We start from the raw sequence: 18926 nt of genomic DNA, 5'->3' as shown, positions 1-18926 counted from the left end.
CACTTCTGTAAACTGGTACAACAAACAGAGAGGATGATGATGTTAAATTAAAACGTGTGAGAAACTTGCTGTGTCAAACCATCAGTCAAACCATCATCAGAAAAGTTGTACTGGTTTACTTCCAGTGATGGAAGAAGTATTATATTTAAGTAAAAGCTATGGTGGAATGTGACAAAATGTATTTACACAAGCTCTCTACTTGACATTGAACATGTAATTTTTTCTTCGCATACCACATTTTAATCAATTAAAGTTAAGAGGGAAACATTGTATATGTGTAGTGACAGTTATTGTATAGTTTTATGTGGTTGCCACCAAATGCTATTTTTCTAGATCAGGGGCCATAAAAGGGCCATGTTTTTTAGTTTTTGTCACACATCATTAAACATATTCTGATAATTGTTCCTTGTTCAAGCACATTGTGTTCTTCAAAAAAGCTTAGAAAATAAAAGCTCTTTTAAAAAAAGACTACTGACAGGACAGGCGCACTTAAGTAGGATTTCATCTGTGGCCAGTGCCCCTTGGCCCCACCTCTGGATCTGACCCTGCAAAATAGTAATACCATGTTTTACTTTTCCCTAAGCAAAGGAGGTGAATTAGCAATATCACAGTACGGAAATGTTTTTATGGATTACTCAAAAATGAAAAAACCTTTTTTTACCACACTGTCTGCATGGCTTGACAGCACTTTCTAAAAAAATATTTCAAATAAGAATAGTATGTGTTTGAGTGTACCAAAGTATGCCTGAATCTGAATCTTAATTTCATTTACAAAGTCTCTGAAACCACTTGGACAGTTTCAACTTGTGAATGCTGTTTCTTGTTGTAACTGCAGATTTGAATATTTCGTTGTTTACGACATGACACTGTCTGTATGGCCCTGGCTGAAAACAATCTAGTTTCTGTTCTCCTTCGATCCTTATAACAAAATCAGGAAACAGGATGTGAATTAATCAAGCATATTCTTCTTAATCTTTTGCAACTATAAATCACTGTATAGCTGGGAAAAAAAACACGTTAATAATTCTCCTCTTTATTTATCAGAACAAAATCTCACAATGTCCTGTTTGTGTTGTGGTGGCTTGAGTGAGCACCAGGATTTTGAACCTTGAGAGAAAAGTCCACAACAGGACAGCCCTGTGTAATACAGCCCAGGGAAATGATGTCCACGTGTGGGGAGAAATACAAAGCTAAGTTCTCTGGAGTAACTCCTCCACTGGCTTCTATCAGTAGAGCTGGGAACTCCATCTTCAGGGCTCGAGCTGCGACATGGAGGTCCTGTCGGTGAGGGACAGGGGGGGGGGGAGGTGGGTTATTGTGGAGCGAAGTGGCAGAGTGAGTGGAAACCGAGCAATGAAAGTGAAAAATTACTTGTGTTCTTTTCAAATTCTCTACCTGAGCTTGAAAGTTGTCCAGCATAACAATGTCTGCTCCTGCTGCGGCTGCCTCTCTGCCCTCGTCTGCAGAGCGACACTCCACCTCGATCTTACTGCTGAAGCCACTCACTGAGCGGGCAGCTCTCACCGCCTGCACAACAAACAGGATGTTGTCTTTTTGTGATATATTTTTCAACTCCATTCCTAACTTTAACCACTGTTCTTTTCTTTTTGGATCACAGGATACGGACGCCTGTGTCTGAATTCTCAGGGTATACTAGTTTGTTATCAGGTCGGGACCCGGGTCACGTTTCGTCAGCTGAGTTCACGGGTTCAACACAGTAAGTGGGTCAGAGGTCGCGATGTAACAGCCTCTTATTACATTAGCTATTTATCTCAGAGGCGTTTTAGCGGCTGACAAAGTTTAACATGTACAACTTTAGCTTATTTCCAGTTAGCTTTTGCTAACAAGTTATACAAGCTGTTACCCTACACGCAGCGGGTTCTGTTAGCTGCCATCTTTTAGCATTTAACACACACAGCTGATGTAAACAGATGATTGTGTTAGATTTTTGATCCAGATTTGACCACAAAATTAAGGCAACTTAAATTAAACTTAAATCTGTAAATTATTTAGATTTTAGGTTTTAAAATTCCACTATTTAAATCACATACATTTTGATAGTTTTCAAAGAAAGATATTTCAGTGCTATAAATTCAGATGTGCTTGTGAATCAGTGTAAACAAATAATAGCTTAAGATCTGTGGAAGCAATACTTTCATCAGAATTTATGGATCCTGAAACACAACTAGGAAATGTTTGATAGTTTTCGAAGTTTTTCGGGTTTGAAACTATAAGAAGACACATTTTCATATTAACTGGATTTTTGCTTCAGCTTCTCACCTCTGTGATACTTCCTGACGCCCAGACATGGTTGTCCTTCAGCATCACCATTCCACTCAGGTCCTGTCTGTGCATGGACACCCCGCCAACCAGCATGGCGTACTTCTCCACCAGACGGAAGCCCGGGGTGGTCTTGCGTGTGCCAGCCACCTCTCCATGCCACCCTCCTGCCGTTGCCATTGCCTGGAGCAGAGCACAGCGAGTGGCGATCCCCGAGGCCCGGGCCAGGCAGTTGAGAGCTGGCCTTTCCCCAAGAAGGAGACACCTTGCCGGCCCTCTCACCACAGCAGTCAAGGTGACAGCATCTGGGCCTGTGCAGGTTAAACAGAGGACATAGGAGGACTGAGATATAATGGTGAGAAGCAAGATATCAGGTGAATAAACAACACTTTATGAGCATTTAATACTGTGGAACTCTACTTTTTTTAAATTTTAATTTCACACCAGGTCATGTGAATAAAACAAGCAGGACATCTGCAGAGTGGGTTCTCTAAATCAGTATTTCATGTACCCATAGGGGGGTACTTCTGAAGTGGCCAGGGGATACAGAAAAAGACTGTGGCATAGCTCAACCAATATGAAAAAATCCTGTAAAATGATTTGTTAAAAATACAGCGTGTCCACATATCTTTGTTCAAGAGAAAGATACACTGTCAGAGAAGTTTAAATCACAGATACCTGGTCACATTTGAAGAAAGTGGGCTGTTCCTACCAATCTTGGCCCCCTCCTGATAAATCCAGTCCACAGTGCAGCCGACCTCAGTGAACACTGCTGTGAAGAAGGGACTCCCCGCCAGGATGCTGTGTGGCGTCTTACACAGCATCCTGGCCTCCACCTCCTGTGACCCCACACACACCCCTGCAGGGTCAAAGTTGGGTGTGTCCTCTGCCAGCCACTCTCGTGCCAGCCGGGACAGAGTGGGAGGTGGGATCGAGTGAGCTGCCTGGTGTTTGGGGAGAGACATTCTGAAACAAGAGTTTGTGGAGACAAATTTGTTTCTGGTTGACATAAAAGTTCAAACGGATAAACAGATAACGATGCCTCATAACCTTCACAGGGCTTTCTTTTCTCTGTCACTCAGAAACTACCAGATCATGAGTCTGTAGATTTAAAGATTTTAAAGTTTCATGATAGATTTGAATTGTTCCCCTCAATCCAGAAGAGAATGATCACCAGGGCAAATATTACACTTGAGAGGCAGATTTAAAAACATCACAGAGGGTATTTATCAGAATTAGCATGATTATATGATTTGCATCCAGTAGAGTACTTTTAGATCATCAGTTTAACAGTTATTCAGTTAAACTATAGTTATTCATGGATCAAATGAATGAAGCCCAACAAATACAAGTGTTTTCTTACAGAACATTAGGGCTCTGAGATTTCATCTGAGATATTGGAGTGATGTGTTCGACAGCGTTGTCCCACTTATCACATTTACAACTGAGGGAATAACTTCTGGAAAAGGGCTGTTAATTCCTCCATTGGAGACTCGTATAGTCTATGCATGGAAGTCCTGAAGCTGTTCCATATGATTCATGGTGGACCAGCACCTTCCTAAGACACTTAATGTTAGTTTGTTCTCTTGTTTTTCATGCATCTACATGAAGAACCTATCGCTTCTACAACAACGCTCTCAAATAGACATTATCACAACTGCATATTCTGTCATGGTTGGACAACTAGTCCAAGATTGGGCCAGCACTGCAAAAAACAAATGATAGATTTACTTACTTCCATCAGTGGCCCTCCTCTTTCTGTTGGTAACAGACTGTGGAGTTGTAGCACTGTGCACACGGAGCCACAGCAAAAATGTGATGTGGAATTTGCCCCCGTGTCCATGTTGGAATGTTGACGAGCTGAGAGCTAGTATGAGGCTCAACATTGATTGTTGTGACCGAGGCTGATTGACAGGCCACGGAGGTCAGTGTGATAGAAACATTTCTCCCAAGATTAAAGAAAATGGTTTAAACTCAATGTAACTGAGAGACATTAACATGCAGTAGGCTTGTTAACTCACAGACTGCAAGAAAAATCAAGATATGAAACTTGCTTGTGTCACAAACTTTTTTTTGTGGCATTTTGCATATAAAATTATACTTCCGTCATTGATTTTCTCACCACAGAATGCAGGGTTTTAAGCACCGGTGACAACTTTATAGAAGGTAAACAGACCATCAGGGGGAGACATGCACATTGCAAGTATTTTACCTTATAATGTAATTAATCTATGATAAGATCATCCTTACAATTTAGGCCGTTAACAGTGTGTAAAGAGAGTACTGTTTGTTAATGATTTCTGTTACTGCCCCTACGAGGCCCCCTGCCCCCTGTGACCTAATGAGTTTGAAGTATGGATGTTTCTTGGTGGCGGGTTTTCTGTCAAGATGTGTCTGCGGTGTTAGAAGAAGCACAAAGACAGGAAGTGTCCTGCTCTCGGTGCACAGTGACTTCTTCAACGTTTCCCGTCAGGCTCCGCTACTCAACAACAGCGGTGACGTCACATGGCCTGGCCCTGCGCGGCTTTGCGCGCTCCCGACGCCCACGAACGCGAGCAGAGGCTTCCTCCACATCCAGAGCAAGAACCAGGAAGTGAAAGTATACACATGGAGGGTGTGTCTTCCCCTGCCAGTGTATGTTTTATTTTTAAAAACACAGTCCTCCTCGGATAAATAAATGGGGGACTCGGCGAAAACCAAGCGGCGGGAGCAGCTAAAGCGCTGGTCCGGCTCCTGCACGGACAAAGCGTCGGCCGTGCCCCGGCGGAGGTGGCGGGGCGATGCCGAGGAAGGAGCAGGGGAGCCGGAGGCCGAGCTGAGCGACCCCCCCAGGGAGCAGCCAGAGTCTGTGGGCTCTGAAGAAGTCAGCCCCCTCCTCAAACGACGGTGAGGAAACGACTCCTGTCAAACAGTCCTACATCGAGGGCCACATAACCGCTAGCTTAGCTTAGCATAAACATCTCCAGTTATGCTAAAGGAGGAATTGTGCGTGGGCTTGGACGAGGGGGGGTGGGGGGACAAAATACCAGAAACACTACAACTCACTTACCCCCCCAGCTACTGAAAAAGAGTTCCCTGTTTGATGAAGCTCGTAGTGTTTGTGTAAACCACCAGTTGTCAGTTGTCGTTTCTCCTTTGGTGTTTATCCTGTTAGCTAGCTAGCAAAGAGTCCTACAAAGGGTATGTGTCAGGGTCTAGTAGTATCCCTGTTTGACTTTGCTTATCGTGATCCATCGGACTGGTGTAAATGATGATGAATGACCATCTCTTTCAAAGCTTTTAAACTATGTCCGTCTGCTAATCTGTGTTTGGGTTAACATCACTGTCTAGAACTGCAGTAGTGTCTGTCACAGCTGCAAGTCCACCTGCCACAAGGGCTGCAACAATATGATCATTGACGACGAAAAGTCTCCATCTATGATGACATCAACTGCATTAGCACAGAGGGCTCACAGGTAGACCCTCACCACCACTGACTGCAGCACACTTAAAGATACATTTGCGTCAAAACACTATTAAAAGTTAAAGGCTTGCATTATTCTACATCTGTCTTCCCTACCTGCATGCCCAAGTGTCCTGGGGCAAGATACTGAACCCCGAATGGCCCCTCATAGAAAAAAGTGCTGTCCATAGATGCACTGTATGAATGTGTGTGTGAATGAGGCTTTGAGTGGTCATCAAGACTAGAAAAAGGCTGTATAAAATACAGACCGTTTACCATCATTTACCTGTTTTTAAGGGTTCACTTCTTCAGTAGGAAGGTGATGGGCATGGGGCTGAGAGCCACAAACAAGGATCGAACTCAGACAGAATCGAGAGACACATTTTTGGTTTTTCACATGATATGTTTCAAATAGCAAAACTATACAACCTTGTTCTTGTTGTCACCTAGAGGATATTTGCTCGGTGTCATGAGGTGTTCATGTTCTGTAAATTCCCAGTTTGAAATTTAGTTGTGTTACAATGTATGGTTGTTACAACTGCTACCCAGTGACATTATCTAGTTGTTTGTATTATGTCTTTAGGAAAAGCGTGCGGTTCGACAGGGCTGCAGAGTTCCTGGCTTCCTGTGCCAGCGGGGACACGGAGGAGGCTCAGGTGATGCTGAAAGAGGCCAAAGACACCAAAGGGACAAGCAGGGAAGATGTGGTAGAAATTATCAATTGTTCTAACGCTGATGGAATCACAGCTCTGCACCAGGTGAGGCAGCTTCTCCTCCCAAGGTTTCATCGAAGTCATTGGATGATGAATAAGAAACATTTACAATTGCTTTCTTTTGGTTTCCTCTCTTGTCCACAGGCCTGCATAGATGGCAGCATGGAGATGGTGACCTTCCTTTTGGAGCAAGGTGCCAATGAGAACCAGGTTGACAGTGAGGGATGGACGCCACTGCATGTTGCTGCCTCCTGCGGCTACTCTGACATTGCAGAGTATGTAGTATAATATAGTGACGAATAAGATGTGTAATACAATAGTCTTTGCCACTGTGGGGAGGTCAGAGTGCAGCGTGGGTGCCAGAGTATTTCTGCATTCAACAATACTAACATTGTTGCCTTGTTTGGAAGCTAAAGCACGAGTTGGCTGGCCTGGCACACAATCACATGCAACTCGAAAGATTTAAGAATTGATGCACCTTTTCTTTGTGTGAATAATTCCTTATGGCTTTACTTTGAAGATTGAATGTATCTGCAGCTCAAACACATATAATGTGATAAGATTAGATGTTCTCTATTTAGAGTTGGTTAGCTTCTATAGTTGAAACGAATTCTCACTCTGTCCATGTTTGTTTTGACAGTTTCCTTTTGCAGCAAGGTGCGTCTCTCTCTGCTGTGAACTGTGACGGTGACGTTCCTCTCGACATTGCTTTGGATGAGACCACTGAGTCCCTTCTTCAGGATTACACTCAGAGACAAGGTGAGTGATGTTCCTTGACAACAATTCACCTTTTTTTGAATGGCTTAATCCAGGGGTTCATTATGTGTGTGTTTCTTTCCAGCACATCTTCTGTTGCATTAACAGAATGTGTTTTTGTGTATGTTTGTTGAGCTAAATCGAAAGTACCTGATTGGCCTGTTTATAGTTTTATTCGCTGTGCTGGATAAGGTGTGGAAAAAAGGCCGCCTATGCACCTGTGTCTCAACATACAAGCCGAGTTTTTATGGTTTAATGCTTTGAAAATTAGTTTGAATGTTTTATGGGATTCTGCCTATTTTTTATGAATTACATTGACCTTCAGGAGATATTCCAAATAAAGTCTTTATAAGGATTTCCACCATGCCATGTGTTTGGGTCATTGTTGATTATAGTGGGCTTCGAGGTCTAGAGAACAAAGCGTTTAAGGCAGTTTGATGCTTGGAACAAACTAGTTGGTGAAGTGTGTTGTCTGATGACGCTGGAAAGGTTTTAAAGCTGTGTCACAAGGAGATAGTAGTGCACGTTTTTGGACAAGCTTTTCCTGGAAGGTATTTATAGTGCTTTTGCTTAAAGTTGCAGAGTCTGTGTTGTAAAAGATGGGAAAAGAGAGAAGTCTTAGCCCTGGATACTACTAAGATAAAGCATTAATAGCTAAATGCAATGCACATTTAATTTGTGTCTCATATTGTGATCACGGATATAACAAGGGATGTGTGTATTTGACATGTTCTGTTTGTTTCAAGGTGTGGACTTGGAGGCAGCTAAGCGGCTGGAGGAGGAACAGATCATGAAAGACGCCCGGACCTGGCTAACTGAAGGCCCACCTGCCGATGTGCGACATCTTAAGACTGGGGCCACCCCGCTGCATGTGGCTGCAGCCAAAGGCTACCTGGAGGCTCTCAAGTAAACACTTCTGACTTGATTTTTAATGGATCTATGCCCAGAACGCTTTCTAGATTTTTCTTGTCTAGATTTGAAAAACTATAAAAAAAACAATGCCGCTATACCAGGCACTGGTTGATTTCTCAACAGTATATTTTGGTTTGCATTGTCTCATGCAGTTCTTCCCTTTCTCCTGTTGACACCTTGCTCTTGTGTTGTCCAGGATACTGTGTCAGTGTGGGCTGGATGTGTCAGCTATGGACTTTGATGGTTGGACACCCCTCCATGCAGCAGCGCACTGGGGTCAGGACGAGGCCTGTCGCATTCTGGCTGAACAGCTGTGCAATATGGAATCCCGCAGCAATGCGGTAAAGGCCCTAACAATACTGAAAACTTTTGCTGTTACATTATAGTTTTCTTCTATTTTCTACTTCTTCTTTTATATAAATCAAGATCAAGGCATACTTTCATTTACAGGAAGAACATTTATCATGACAGACAATTTTGTATAATACATGTGAACTAATAAGGATGTAAATCTTAACAACACACAGGTTTTCCACTCTGTTTTCCATTTCATGTTGCCTCCACTTGATATGAATTGGACCTTGCAGGGTCAGACGCCATTTGATGTTGCTGATGAAAGTGTTGAGGAGCTGCTGGAGGAGTTATCACAGAAACAAGCCAATGTGAGAAAGTGTTTATCTTTACTGGTGTCATGTCCATTTACTTTGTGTAATTTAGAAGACCTGTTGTCTTGATCTCACTCTGCTGTGTATCCTCCTCTCTCAGTGGCGTAATGAACAGTCCATACTGGATAGGCAAAACCAGCAAGGCTCCACCACTGCAAATGCACCAAACAGACGGCGGAGGTTAGTATCTATCTGTTACTTATCCTGAATTATACACATTCTTACCCATTTAATATATTTCTATTGTTCCTTTCTTCATATTCTACTTAAATTAACAGATTTTGGACAGATGATACTGAAACCGAAAATTATTTATGGTGCCATGTTTTCCTTTCCAAAATCTTATTGGGTTGTGTTATCTTTTGAGGTCAACATCTGTCCTATTTAATGCTTCCAGGAGCTCAGTGTGCAGGATGAGCAGTAAAGACAAGATGAACGTGCAGGACCAGTCTAAAGAGAGGGGCGTCTCTGGAGACCTGGAGCTGAGCGAGGAGAAAGAGAGCAGCCCTGGTAACCACAGTGACTGTGCTGACACTGACCACGAGTTCTACAACTTCTCTGTAAATACCAGAGATTGTGCTAATGACAAATTATCCTCCTTCTCTTCCCTCAGAAAGCTCCACAGTGTCTAGTCCAGACACAGAGAGTGTGACCACATCTACAGTCAGCCCTGCTGACAAGGTAATACTCACTGAGCAGTGCAGGCCTCAGTGTTACACAAGAGCAATCATTCTCAACCAAGTGTTGTTATGCATATGTAAGGGTGATGTAGGATAGCTCAATGTAAAGGACAACATTTGATTAAAAGAAAACATAACCTCAGTAATGCAAAAACGATTTTATACCCCTTGTGTCCCCTTTTGTCAGTTTGTGTCCTGAAAAATACTTTTTCGAAAAGTATTTATTATTCAATATATACATTTTATTGAATAAGCTATTATTTTGTGCAAAAGGCAGCTCACATGATTTATCAGGTTTTTGTGCTATCACATCATATTCTCATGATGCACTCTATAGATAACTGTAGAACTGTCAAACAGAGAAGAGAAGTTTTAAATTTCTCGTCATATATGGCGACAATTAGCATTTATCAATATCAGGAAATGAGAAGAAGAAAGTAACGTGTACATTGTCTAATAAATGTACAATTTCAACACCAACACTGGTTATAAATAATAAGTTATAAAGGGGAGGTTTGTGTATTTCTGTCGTGATACACCGTTTATCTAATGTGACCTCACATACCAGCATTTCACCAGAACTGTAGAACTAAATTGTGTCAGGTGGGAAGGCTTTTTAGAAGGGTAAGAGCATGTCAACAAAAATGACTTACTTCCATCATTAGTTATGTTTCCTTACTAGGATGATAAATCCAAGATTTAACTGGTGTGAGCTGATGACAGTGAAGAAAATCTTTCTTCTCTTCTCTTCTGTGGTTTAGACACCAGAGGAGAAGGATGATGAGGAGAAGGAGCAGGACAAGGCGAACCGCACTGCAAGAGTTCAACCCACTCCTCAGACGAGGGACGCCTCCGCTGAGAGTCCCAACGCCCCCAACGCTGACAGGCGCAAGTACGAAGCAGGAACCTCAAAAATATTCGCAACAAGATAGTTTTTTACTGTACACTGAGAACTGAGTTTTTGAACAATTTTATCACGCGTTTTTTTCTCTGTAGAGTTTCATACAACTGCATGGTGCATAAAGGCAGTTAAATGACATAATGCTTATGTAATATATAATTTGTGGATGTTTGTGAGTTCAGGTTCCAGGCTCCAGTCAGGGACGAGGAGTCTGAATCTCAGAGGAAAGCTCGCTCTCGACTCATGCGCCAGTCTCGCCGCTCCACACAGGTATGGCTTACAGGTGATGGGTATTGTTATGATTTTGTGTTAAAATTGAAAAACTTTTAGATGAGGATTAGAAATTAGTTTTATTTTAATACTTGAGTGGCCCTCCACCTCCGCCAAGGCTCAACAGTCCTATTATGAAACCACATTTAAATTCACTAGATCAGCATTTTGATCTGGATCTGCACCAAAATTTTGTGAGTCATGACCCATCCCCTACACACAATTTCTTTGTTAAGTAGTTTTTGCATAATCCTTATAAATAACAGACAATCAAACGCAGACAAAAACATAACCTCTATGGTGGAGGTAGTAACAACTGCAATAAATGCAACATTTACCTCAGCAAAGTATAAACTCCATAGTAGTTTTTAAAAAGTTTAAAAAAGAAGAAATCTAAGGACTGTGGACATTTTGATCAGTCCATACTACTATAGGTAAGGGCAGAGGTTAGGTATTTAGTTGTGGTGGAATTATGTCAATGAGGGCTCTTCTCACAAGTATAAAAAGACATGCGAGTGTGTGTGTTTGTGTGTCTGTTTGTGGTGAAGGAGCTCAGCTTTGCCCTTGGGGCAAACATAGACTTAGACACACCGAGCTGATCTCACTCCCAGTTTCCTTCAAGCACCCATAAAAGAACCAAACATACAAATACAGAACCAGCTCATATCCAGAACTGGGTTTTAGGGGACATCCCTACTGCATTCAAAGGGGTGGAATCATTGAGTCTCTGCATCATCTTTCTGCATTGTACACTCCACACCTTTTAGATTTCATGTCCTTCACACAGAGCTGCACGGTGCTGTTTTTGTTGCCTTTTATTGACTGGTGCTCACTTGGCAGGTGTTACAACCTCTTGTGTGTTAATGCTGTGGGGCAAACACTGTACTGTATCATGATATTCCAGGGCTGTAGTAGAACTTTGCATCTTGCTGCACACATACCATGGTACAAATGCACTGCATCATTAGCTTTTCGTTCACGATGGAAAGGTTGTGTCTTTTTTGGCAAAATTGTTGCAATTGGCCTTTGAGTTGTTTATATTTTTGCTCTGTGTGCACAGGGTGTGACTCTGACAGACCTGAAAGAAGCAGAGAAGACTGTGGCTAAAGCTGCAGATCCAGCACCTCGTAACGTCCAGCCTGTCAGCCCCATCGTCACCATCACGCCTGCTGAAAGAGGTGAGTGAGGAAGAACAGCTGCAACAGCGAATGATGATGTTAACAAGGAGTTATGGATTTCAAAGGTCACAACCCACTTGTGTTGTCTGACTGACTAGATGCATTCTTTTTGATAAAATCTGAACAATGCTTAGAGTGGCCATTTCTCCCACTAAATTTTTGTCAGTATTATTAACTGATTTTCTACACAGTATATTGTGCTGGTGGGAATTTCTGCAGAAAAATGCATAAAAGCTACACAATTCTAGAAACATTATTACCAATGTAAAATATTGTTAATGCCTCAAAGGTCTATTATTTATTGTTCTGTTAACCCTCACCATGTGAATAGTCTCACTTCTGTTTACTGTAAAAGTACATTTTGGTGGGGTGTTTTTGAGAATTGCAGTTTAAAGGAAATGGATTTCCTCACATGTGCTATATCCTCTCGCTGTGAAGTACAGCATTAGGTGTGGTTAAGGTTTCAGGGCAGTTATCACACATATACTCTGACCTCTTAGCACACTCCACCCTTATATTTAGATGCTAACCGAGCAACTCCCCATCTGACATGTTCATGTTTAGATAAATCAAGCTGTGAGTTCAGCAAACATATCAGGTCAACCTTAAACGTCAGCTCATAAATAGAAGAAGAGCACTTTGTTCATGTCAAATGAGCTCATTTCTCTCAAGCCTCAACATGCACTGATCTGAAGCAAAGAGTGATGCCAAAGATGAGACAGCCTCCTGCATCTTACAAAGTTAAATTTAGAAACTGATCTACCCCATGTATAAGTTACTTTAATCGATCCAGCCTCACAGAAAAAAGCTCTGTCAAGCAGCTTTTGTGTTTAAGCTGTGTTTGTTAATGATATTGTTTCTTCATTTTTAGATTTCCACAATGACCAAGATACAGTTAGTGAGATTTTTGACTCAACAAATAGTCCCACAGACCTCGGGAGTGTTTACTGTTGATCTCCATCTTTTCCAGATACAGACCCAGTAAAGAAGTTGGAGCCGGAGGGAGAGAAGCGTCTGGCAGTGAAGGACAGGAGAAAAGGGAGGAAGGAGAGGCGCTCCACTGGCATCGTCCAGCCGGAAGGAGAGGTAAGAAACAACTTCACATCATCGCAAACATGGCCGACCGTTCACTGCCAAGCAAATTGTAGTTTTATTTTCGTTGGGACTTCATTTTAGGGAACAAATTATTTTTTTCTCTTGTCTTTGCAACAATACCTGCACACTGAAAGTTGGTGAAAGGTCAGCAAAACTACTTCCTCTTTGACAGGATGTAACTTAATGTTCAATGAGCCCACTTCTAAATCTTTTTTAATCAGGCAACTTGAAGTGACAAAAAAAACGATTTTTGTTTCTTGTTAAATGTTTGTTAAACTAAAATGCACCGACGCTGTAACGAAACATGATCATAAGCTGGTAAGCCCCACTGAGCTGCCTGAACTCCACACACATGCTGCGCAGCCAGACTTCGTTTTAGAACTCACTGAACTTTATTGGACGTCTATCAAACCCCAAACTCTACAAAGATGCCAAAAATCTCAAGAGTTTAAGGATGAGGACAGATGATGCAAAAGTCATCTAGAATGTTTTTGTTTGGTGACACAGACATTAAAACCAAATAAACAACAAATCAATCAAATCCTGATATTACTCAGTGTGAACCTCCTTAACCTTTTGATAAAATGCTGCACAAGCTGTTACAGTATACATGATGCTGTGGGATAAGACCATTTTAACAACTTTATTACATCATTCTGTATATAAGGTGTTTTTCTGCAAATAGTATTAAGTGCTTTACCAATACTTATAATTTTAAAAAGCTATATATGACAATCATCACCACAACATCACCACAGGCCAAACAAACAGCCTATTCCAAACAGACAACAAGCACTGCACTAGTGTTAGTGCAATGAGAGTATAGGTGTAGGGATGTGTAACTGAAAATGTGAACCTGTCTTTTTTTTTTTTTTTTTTAGAATGAAGAAGACGATGCTTATCTGGATGATAAGAACAATATTACCACTTCCAAGTGAGTCAGGCTGTCTTGAACTGCCCCAAACCTTTCTAACTGTGTACACTGTAAGATTTTGCATGTTCAACTAATATGGAGTTTTATTTCCAGAAGGTAAGTTTGCGTTGTACTGAAATGTTTAAACCTGTGTTAGATTGATGGATACTTTCTTCATCCCAGAAGGGAAATTACATTGTTGGTGTTGACGATACTGAGCTTTAAAAGTCCCTTGTGTGTCTCTGCAGTGAGAGTCCACTGGAAGACTTGTCAGCTGACTACAGAACGGTAAGTCCTGACCCTCTCCTCAGAAGATATCACACATTCCTAATAAAACACCTGAGGGCTGAAAGAGAGCTGTAGCTGAGGTTTTGACAAACGAAGACAGGAATGATACCCGACAAGATCTAGAGAGAAGTGATCAGAAACCCTAAGCAGCCAAACTATTCCCACCTGCACACACAGAACTGTACGAAACAAAATGTCGTTGTGCTCTGAATGTCTGTGTTGTGTGTTTCCTATCAGCTGTATTATAAGGTACTGCAGGAAAACCTGGCTCTGAAGGACAATGTGCAGGAGATGGAGCTGCTGCTCAGCCAAAACAAAGTGGAGCTGGAGAGACTCCGACAGGTTCGGCAGGTTTGCTGCTTCCTCTGACCTTAAAGATTTAAAGAGCTGCATGTGTGCGTGACTCTGTGAGACAGAGTCACTCTGTGTGCAAGAGTGTTGTTTAGAGCTGCTAAAACAGAGAAGTTTGGAAAAGCTGCTGGGCCTGTTTAATTAGAGAACTCAGGGGCTGTGTTTTAGTCTGGTAGGGCAGAAACAGAGATGTGTGGAAGTTATATGGGAGACACTCCCAACCGCTTGCTGATTGGTTATTTTTGGTTAAAACTAAGCCTTTGCTGATTTGTCAGGCTTCTATCACATGACACTCTTCCTGAAGAAAACAACTGACGTCAGCCACTGCTACCAGTGTTGAATGCAACATGGATAACCAATTACAAGTCGTCTTGGCTAACAGCTGTTGTGCAGCTAAATTCTGTATTTTACAATGATAACTCTGTTATCAGATGTAGGAAGTAAGATCTTATTCGAGCAATCTCTGACAGTTCCCATGTCAAGCATCCTGCACATGCCCAGTGTGATGTGCTTTTTCAGGTGTATTAGTATGGACGAGGATTAATAATGATTCGTCGCCAATACGCTTGTGTGGACAGTTTGAAAACACAATTTTTAAATAACAACATATATAGTGTAGTAGTTTGTATGTGTGGTCCAGGTGTTAGAATAGTTTTGTTCTTGGGAACTACAAACCGTCACATTGTGGGGACTCAACTTCCAAATACATGCAGGATATTTGTGTGTGGACATGTCATCCATCTTTTTATACAGTCACTGATCATAACAAGGAGAGCGTGGTGGACTGGATGTGTAGTTTTGAAATGATTTTATTAATTCAGTGTCTGTTGTTGTGTATTTCTGCAGTCGCTTGTATGAAAACAGTAAATGAATAGTGGTTCTTCCTGTTGCAGAGCCAAGAGAGCAGCACAGACAGACCGGCCCTGCTGGAGTTGGAGAGATTTGTGAGTCTCAGCTTTTATTTCACTTTGTCTGGTGGAATTCACCTCCACTGGTGCCCGACAGACACATTGCAATGATGCAGAAATAATATTTCTAAATGATAGAATGTGAGTTAAAACAATAAAAACAAAAGCCACCTTTTTTTACCTGGAGAAGCTTTTGACAGGTGGAGAAGTTTTTTTACAAACCAGACACAGCTTTTGTCTCTTGAGTTGTGACTTCAAACTGTGAAGCCGTAATGGCTGACACTTACCGCACTGTATAAGATGTGATGGAAATATATAAACAGACAAACCAAGGTGTTAGAAACGTTTGAAAAACTTGCACTTAGGTAACCGCAGGCAAAATGTCTGCTCATGATTTTCACACTCTTGTGCTCATAGGAGAAGTTGGCCCTCCAGAGGAAAGCAGTGGAACTGGAGGATGAGCTGAAGGTACTCATGTTCACTTCAATACTCATCACAACTGTTCTGAATCAGCGTGACTGTAATCATACGATGCTCTAATCCCAAATGCCTGTATCCATCCTGAGTTCTACATAATATCTAATGTGATCAAAATTCAAATTGGGTCATTTAAAATCACTGAAAAATGTTGTTATTTCACTTGGATGTTAGAGCTTCACTGTGCAGGATGATGGATGTGCAGAATTTGACACTCAGAGGCTGATTTCACATTCACCTGCTGAGGGGGGAGATGTTTCTCTCCACTCGTCTTAAACGCCAGTTACATTTGTATATACGTCGCAATTCTGTGACAATTGAAAACCTGAAAATCCAGAGAAAAGTCGTCAACCTGCCACTGTTATTTGGCACCGAGCAACAGTCCCATTATCTCCTGTAGACTGACCAGTGTTATGTTGGAAAGGGCTCATGTTTAGAGGAAACTCGGGGGTTGTTGCTCCGGAATTAGCTGAGTTGTGGTTTAAGGCTTAAACCTGTTCTCAGAAGCTGCACCTGTGGCTTACACTCCGGAACTTTCGTCTCTCAAAGTTTTTCACGTCCGTCAAAGGTGTTGCACAGTTGTTTGAGCTTTTCGGGATCAGTTTGATCAGAGAATTGGTTTTCTTTTTAATATGTGGTCTCAGCGCCCCTGTATTAAATTTGACCACTGACATCCTGAAATAGACTTGGAAGCGATCAGGACAATTTCGCAGCTCCTTGATCAGAAGATTAAATTCTGCTTGCTCCTGGCGGTTTCTCAGGATTGGATTGACCCAATATTTTCAAGAAGTGAGAGGACCACAAAATCACCCTCACTGCTCGGCTCCATTTTATCTCATGCTGCAAATACTGAAATGGTTCCAGTATTGATCTGGTAAAATAGTCACAGAGCTGCCGCAGAAGTGAGCCACAAAGAACGCTGTGTCACGTTCACATTTCAAGGCGAGTCAAATAATCAATGTGTGATGGTGTTTCTGTAGGTTCTGGGGGATCTCAGAGCAGACAACCAGAGGCTCAAGGACGAGAACGCCGCCCTCATTCGAGTCATCAGCAAACTCTCAAGATGAACCTGGAAAACACACCTACATGGAGATGAAAAGTATTACAGGATTTATTTGTCATCCAGCTCAGAAGACACAAAACAAGGAAGAGAGACGCAGCATCAAACACCTGCAGAGCACATTTAACAGTAACTGGAAGAGCGTAGAGATTTCAGGGTTATTAGCTTGTGTTTGGGCCTTTATGATTTGGCAGATCTACTGTATAACAAGCTGAACTGCACCTCCTGTGGACTGACGGGGTGTCCCTGCTCACATCCACTTTTATATTAAGTTTTTATTGTTGTATTTTTTAACTGGAATATTTTATGTGCTTTGCTTCTGCAACACTTTGTATAAAAATCTGTATTAAGAGACTTAAAGCCATGCACAGTGTGAGTTCATAGTCATGTTTTAGATAGATTAACAAATGCCAGTCATGAGTGAGGGGGTGGTTATTAGAAAAAGAAAAAGACAGTAATGTGCCAAAAACCCAGCCCTGGTTGTGCATGTCCTTTGGGGAACGCTCCTTGTGGTCAGTGCTGTTTCTCAGGATGAGTGTTGGGTCGATGCTTCCTGCTCTAGCTGACCGCTGTAAACGTGGACCAAATCTGCATGCTCATTCCTCCCCCGCTCCTCTGAATGTATATTTAAGATGTATATTTATGTACAGGGGCCATCTGTCCGGACAGTGATGTAGACGTGTCGTCGTGGTCTCTGTTGTACAAAGGGCGCAGAGTTTCGGGTGCTAAGCAGTGGACGTCAGATGCAGCTCATGTACACGGGCATTCTCACAGAAACCGTTTGTTACAAACGTCACATCTTTCAAGAGGTTGTGGAGAACGCACGCTCTCTTCTTAGTACTGTAAGTCGGTAGGAATTTCACTTTGCCATTTTGACTGGATGCTTCTGTAAAAGCAACAACCCCTAAGCTAAGTATTCGCCCCCGTGACGGACAGCTGTTATTTTCTAACAGACAGGCCAGATGGGTCAACGTTTGAATGTTTACTCCTGTTTTAAAGAAAATAACTCTCGCATGTCAAATTGTATTTTGATGCCGTGCCTTTCGATATGCATTTGTAAGTAATATTTCTATTTTGCTTTGGTAAACGTACACCGTTAAGTATAAAATACAGTTTGGGCAAAAACAATTCAAGGCTCTGTTTCTTTTAATTTGTGAAAAATGTCTTTCCACCATTGACTGAACATCATCTTTACTCTCAAAGGTCAGAATGGTCCTTCAAAAGTTAGCACAACATCATAGCTCTGTAGTGGTGCTGTTATATGTGTGTAGAGACGGTAACTGTTGACACTAGAGCCAAGTCGGTATATCTTTATCAATATTAATCTTATTGGAGATTTATCATATTGTTGAATATGGCGGCTGAAAGGTAATGAGAAATGACAGGACAGGAATTAAGAAAAGATAACTGTCAAATGTTTATATTGGGCTTAAAATCTTGTATTTTTTAGAGTGAAGTTCATTCACATACTTTAGACTGTAGTGTTCTACTGGTGCATACAGTCATTAAAGATTATATGACAGTGATGTCAAATGTTTTAATGGTATGATTGGTCTAAATGTCATAAAGAAAATGTGACCATTTTAAGAGGAACCCCTGGATCTATCGTTTCCGGGTCTTGGGGAGAACTGCAGCATCTGATCGCTCGGCTCAACTGATGTCACATGGGTCAGCGTCAGTTGGGGCTAAAGACTCGATATAGTTTGAATAGTTTGGGTCGTGGAGTTGAGTCGTCCTTTAAGGACCACGTCTCTGGGACAACCTTCCTGAAGACCTGAGGGGCAGCAGAGGGTTGATATTTATAACCGCAAACAGAAAGCTACCATTTCCCCTCCTTTTTACTTTAGCTTTCAATTAATTTTAATTTGTCCATTTATTTATATTTTAGCCTGTTTTATTGTTTGGTATATATTTATATATAATATACATTGTTGGCACATTTACGTGTTTTGTGCCCATGGGCACCTGTTGAAGTCCTGAAGATTGGTGAGAGCGTTTTCTCAACTCCTAGTGTTCCTTATTTCTGGGTGTTGATGT

The 18926-nt window shown here is 41.7% G+C and overlaps 2 protein-coding genes across 5 annotated transcripts; one reads left to right on the top strand and one right to left on the bottom strand.

Moving 5' to 3' along the window:
- Positions 1-482: 482 nt before the first annotated feature.
- On the bottom strand, positions 483-4215 carry LOC117760070 (nicotinate-nucleotide pyrophosphorylase [carboxylating]-like). 3 transcript variants are annotated; one of them, XM_034582924.1, is made up of 4 exons: positions 4016-4215; positions 2993-3246; positions 2281-2591; positions 483-1527 (listed from the first exon to the last, which is right to left on the bottom strand). In XM_034582924.1, exons 2-4 carry the CDS (start codon positions 3243-3245, stop codon positions 1054-1056), a joined length of 1038 nt encoding a protein of 345 aa, XP_034438815.1. In that variant the 5' UTR covers position 3246; positions 4016-4215; the 3' UTR covers positions 483-1053. The 3 variants fall into 3 exon arrangements, with proteins under 3 accessions (XP_034438815.1, XP_034438739.1, XP_034438898.1); XM_034583007.1 differs by lacking the exon at positions 4016-4215 and having other exon boundaries at positions 486-1278; positions 1396-1527; positions 2993-3598; XM_034582848.1 differs by lacking the exon at positions 4016-4215 and having other exon boundaries at positions 2993-3600.
- A 556-nt stretch (positions 4216-4771) lies between these two features.
- On the top strand, positions 4772-18017 carry ppp1r12c (protein phosphatase 1, regulatory subunit 12C). Of its 2 annotated transcripts, none has more exons than XM_034582630.1 (20): positions 4772-5166; positions 6306-6480; positions 6580-6710; positions 7076-7194; positions 7938-8097; positions 8300-8444; positions 8691-8765; positions 8869-8948; positions 9166-9278; positions 9382-9449; positions 10210-10340; positions 10532-10619; positions 11680-11797; positions 12768-12883; positions 13774-13826; positions 14054-14093; positions 14331-14444; positions 15338-15388; positions 15770-15820; positions 16810-18017. In XM_034582630.1, the coding sequence occupies exons 1-20, from the start codon at positions 4958-4960 to the stop codon at positions 16894-16896; spliced, it is 2124 nt and encodes a 707-aa protein (XP_034438521.1). In that variant the 5' UTR covers positions 4772-4957; the 3' UTR covers positions 16897-18017. The 2 variants fall into 2 exon arrangements, with proteins under 2 accessions (XP_034438521.1, XP_034438611.1); XM_034582720.1 differs by having other exon boundaries at positions 4774-5166; positions 14331-14435.
- Positions 18018-18926: the final 909 nt, after the last annotated feature.

This window comes from Hippoglossus hippoglossus, chromosome 1, assembly GCF_009819705.1.
Source record: "Hippoglossus hippoglossus isolate fHipHip1 chromosome 1, fHipHip1.pri, whole genome shotgun sequence".
NCBI classification, from domain to species: domain Eukaryota; kingdom Metazoa; phylum Chordata; class Actinopteri; order Pleuronectiformes; family Pleuronectidae; genus Hippoglossus; species Hippoglossus hippoglossus.
Note: the sequence above shows the minus strand (reverse complement) of the source record. Positions and strands in the feature narration are given on the sequence as shown.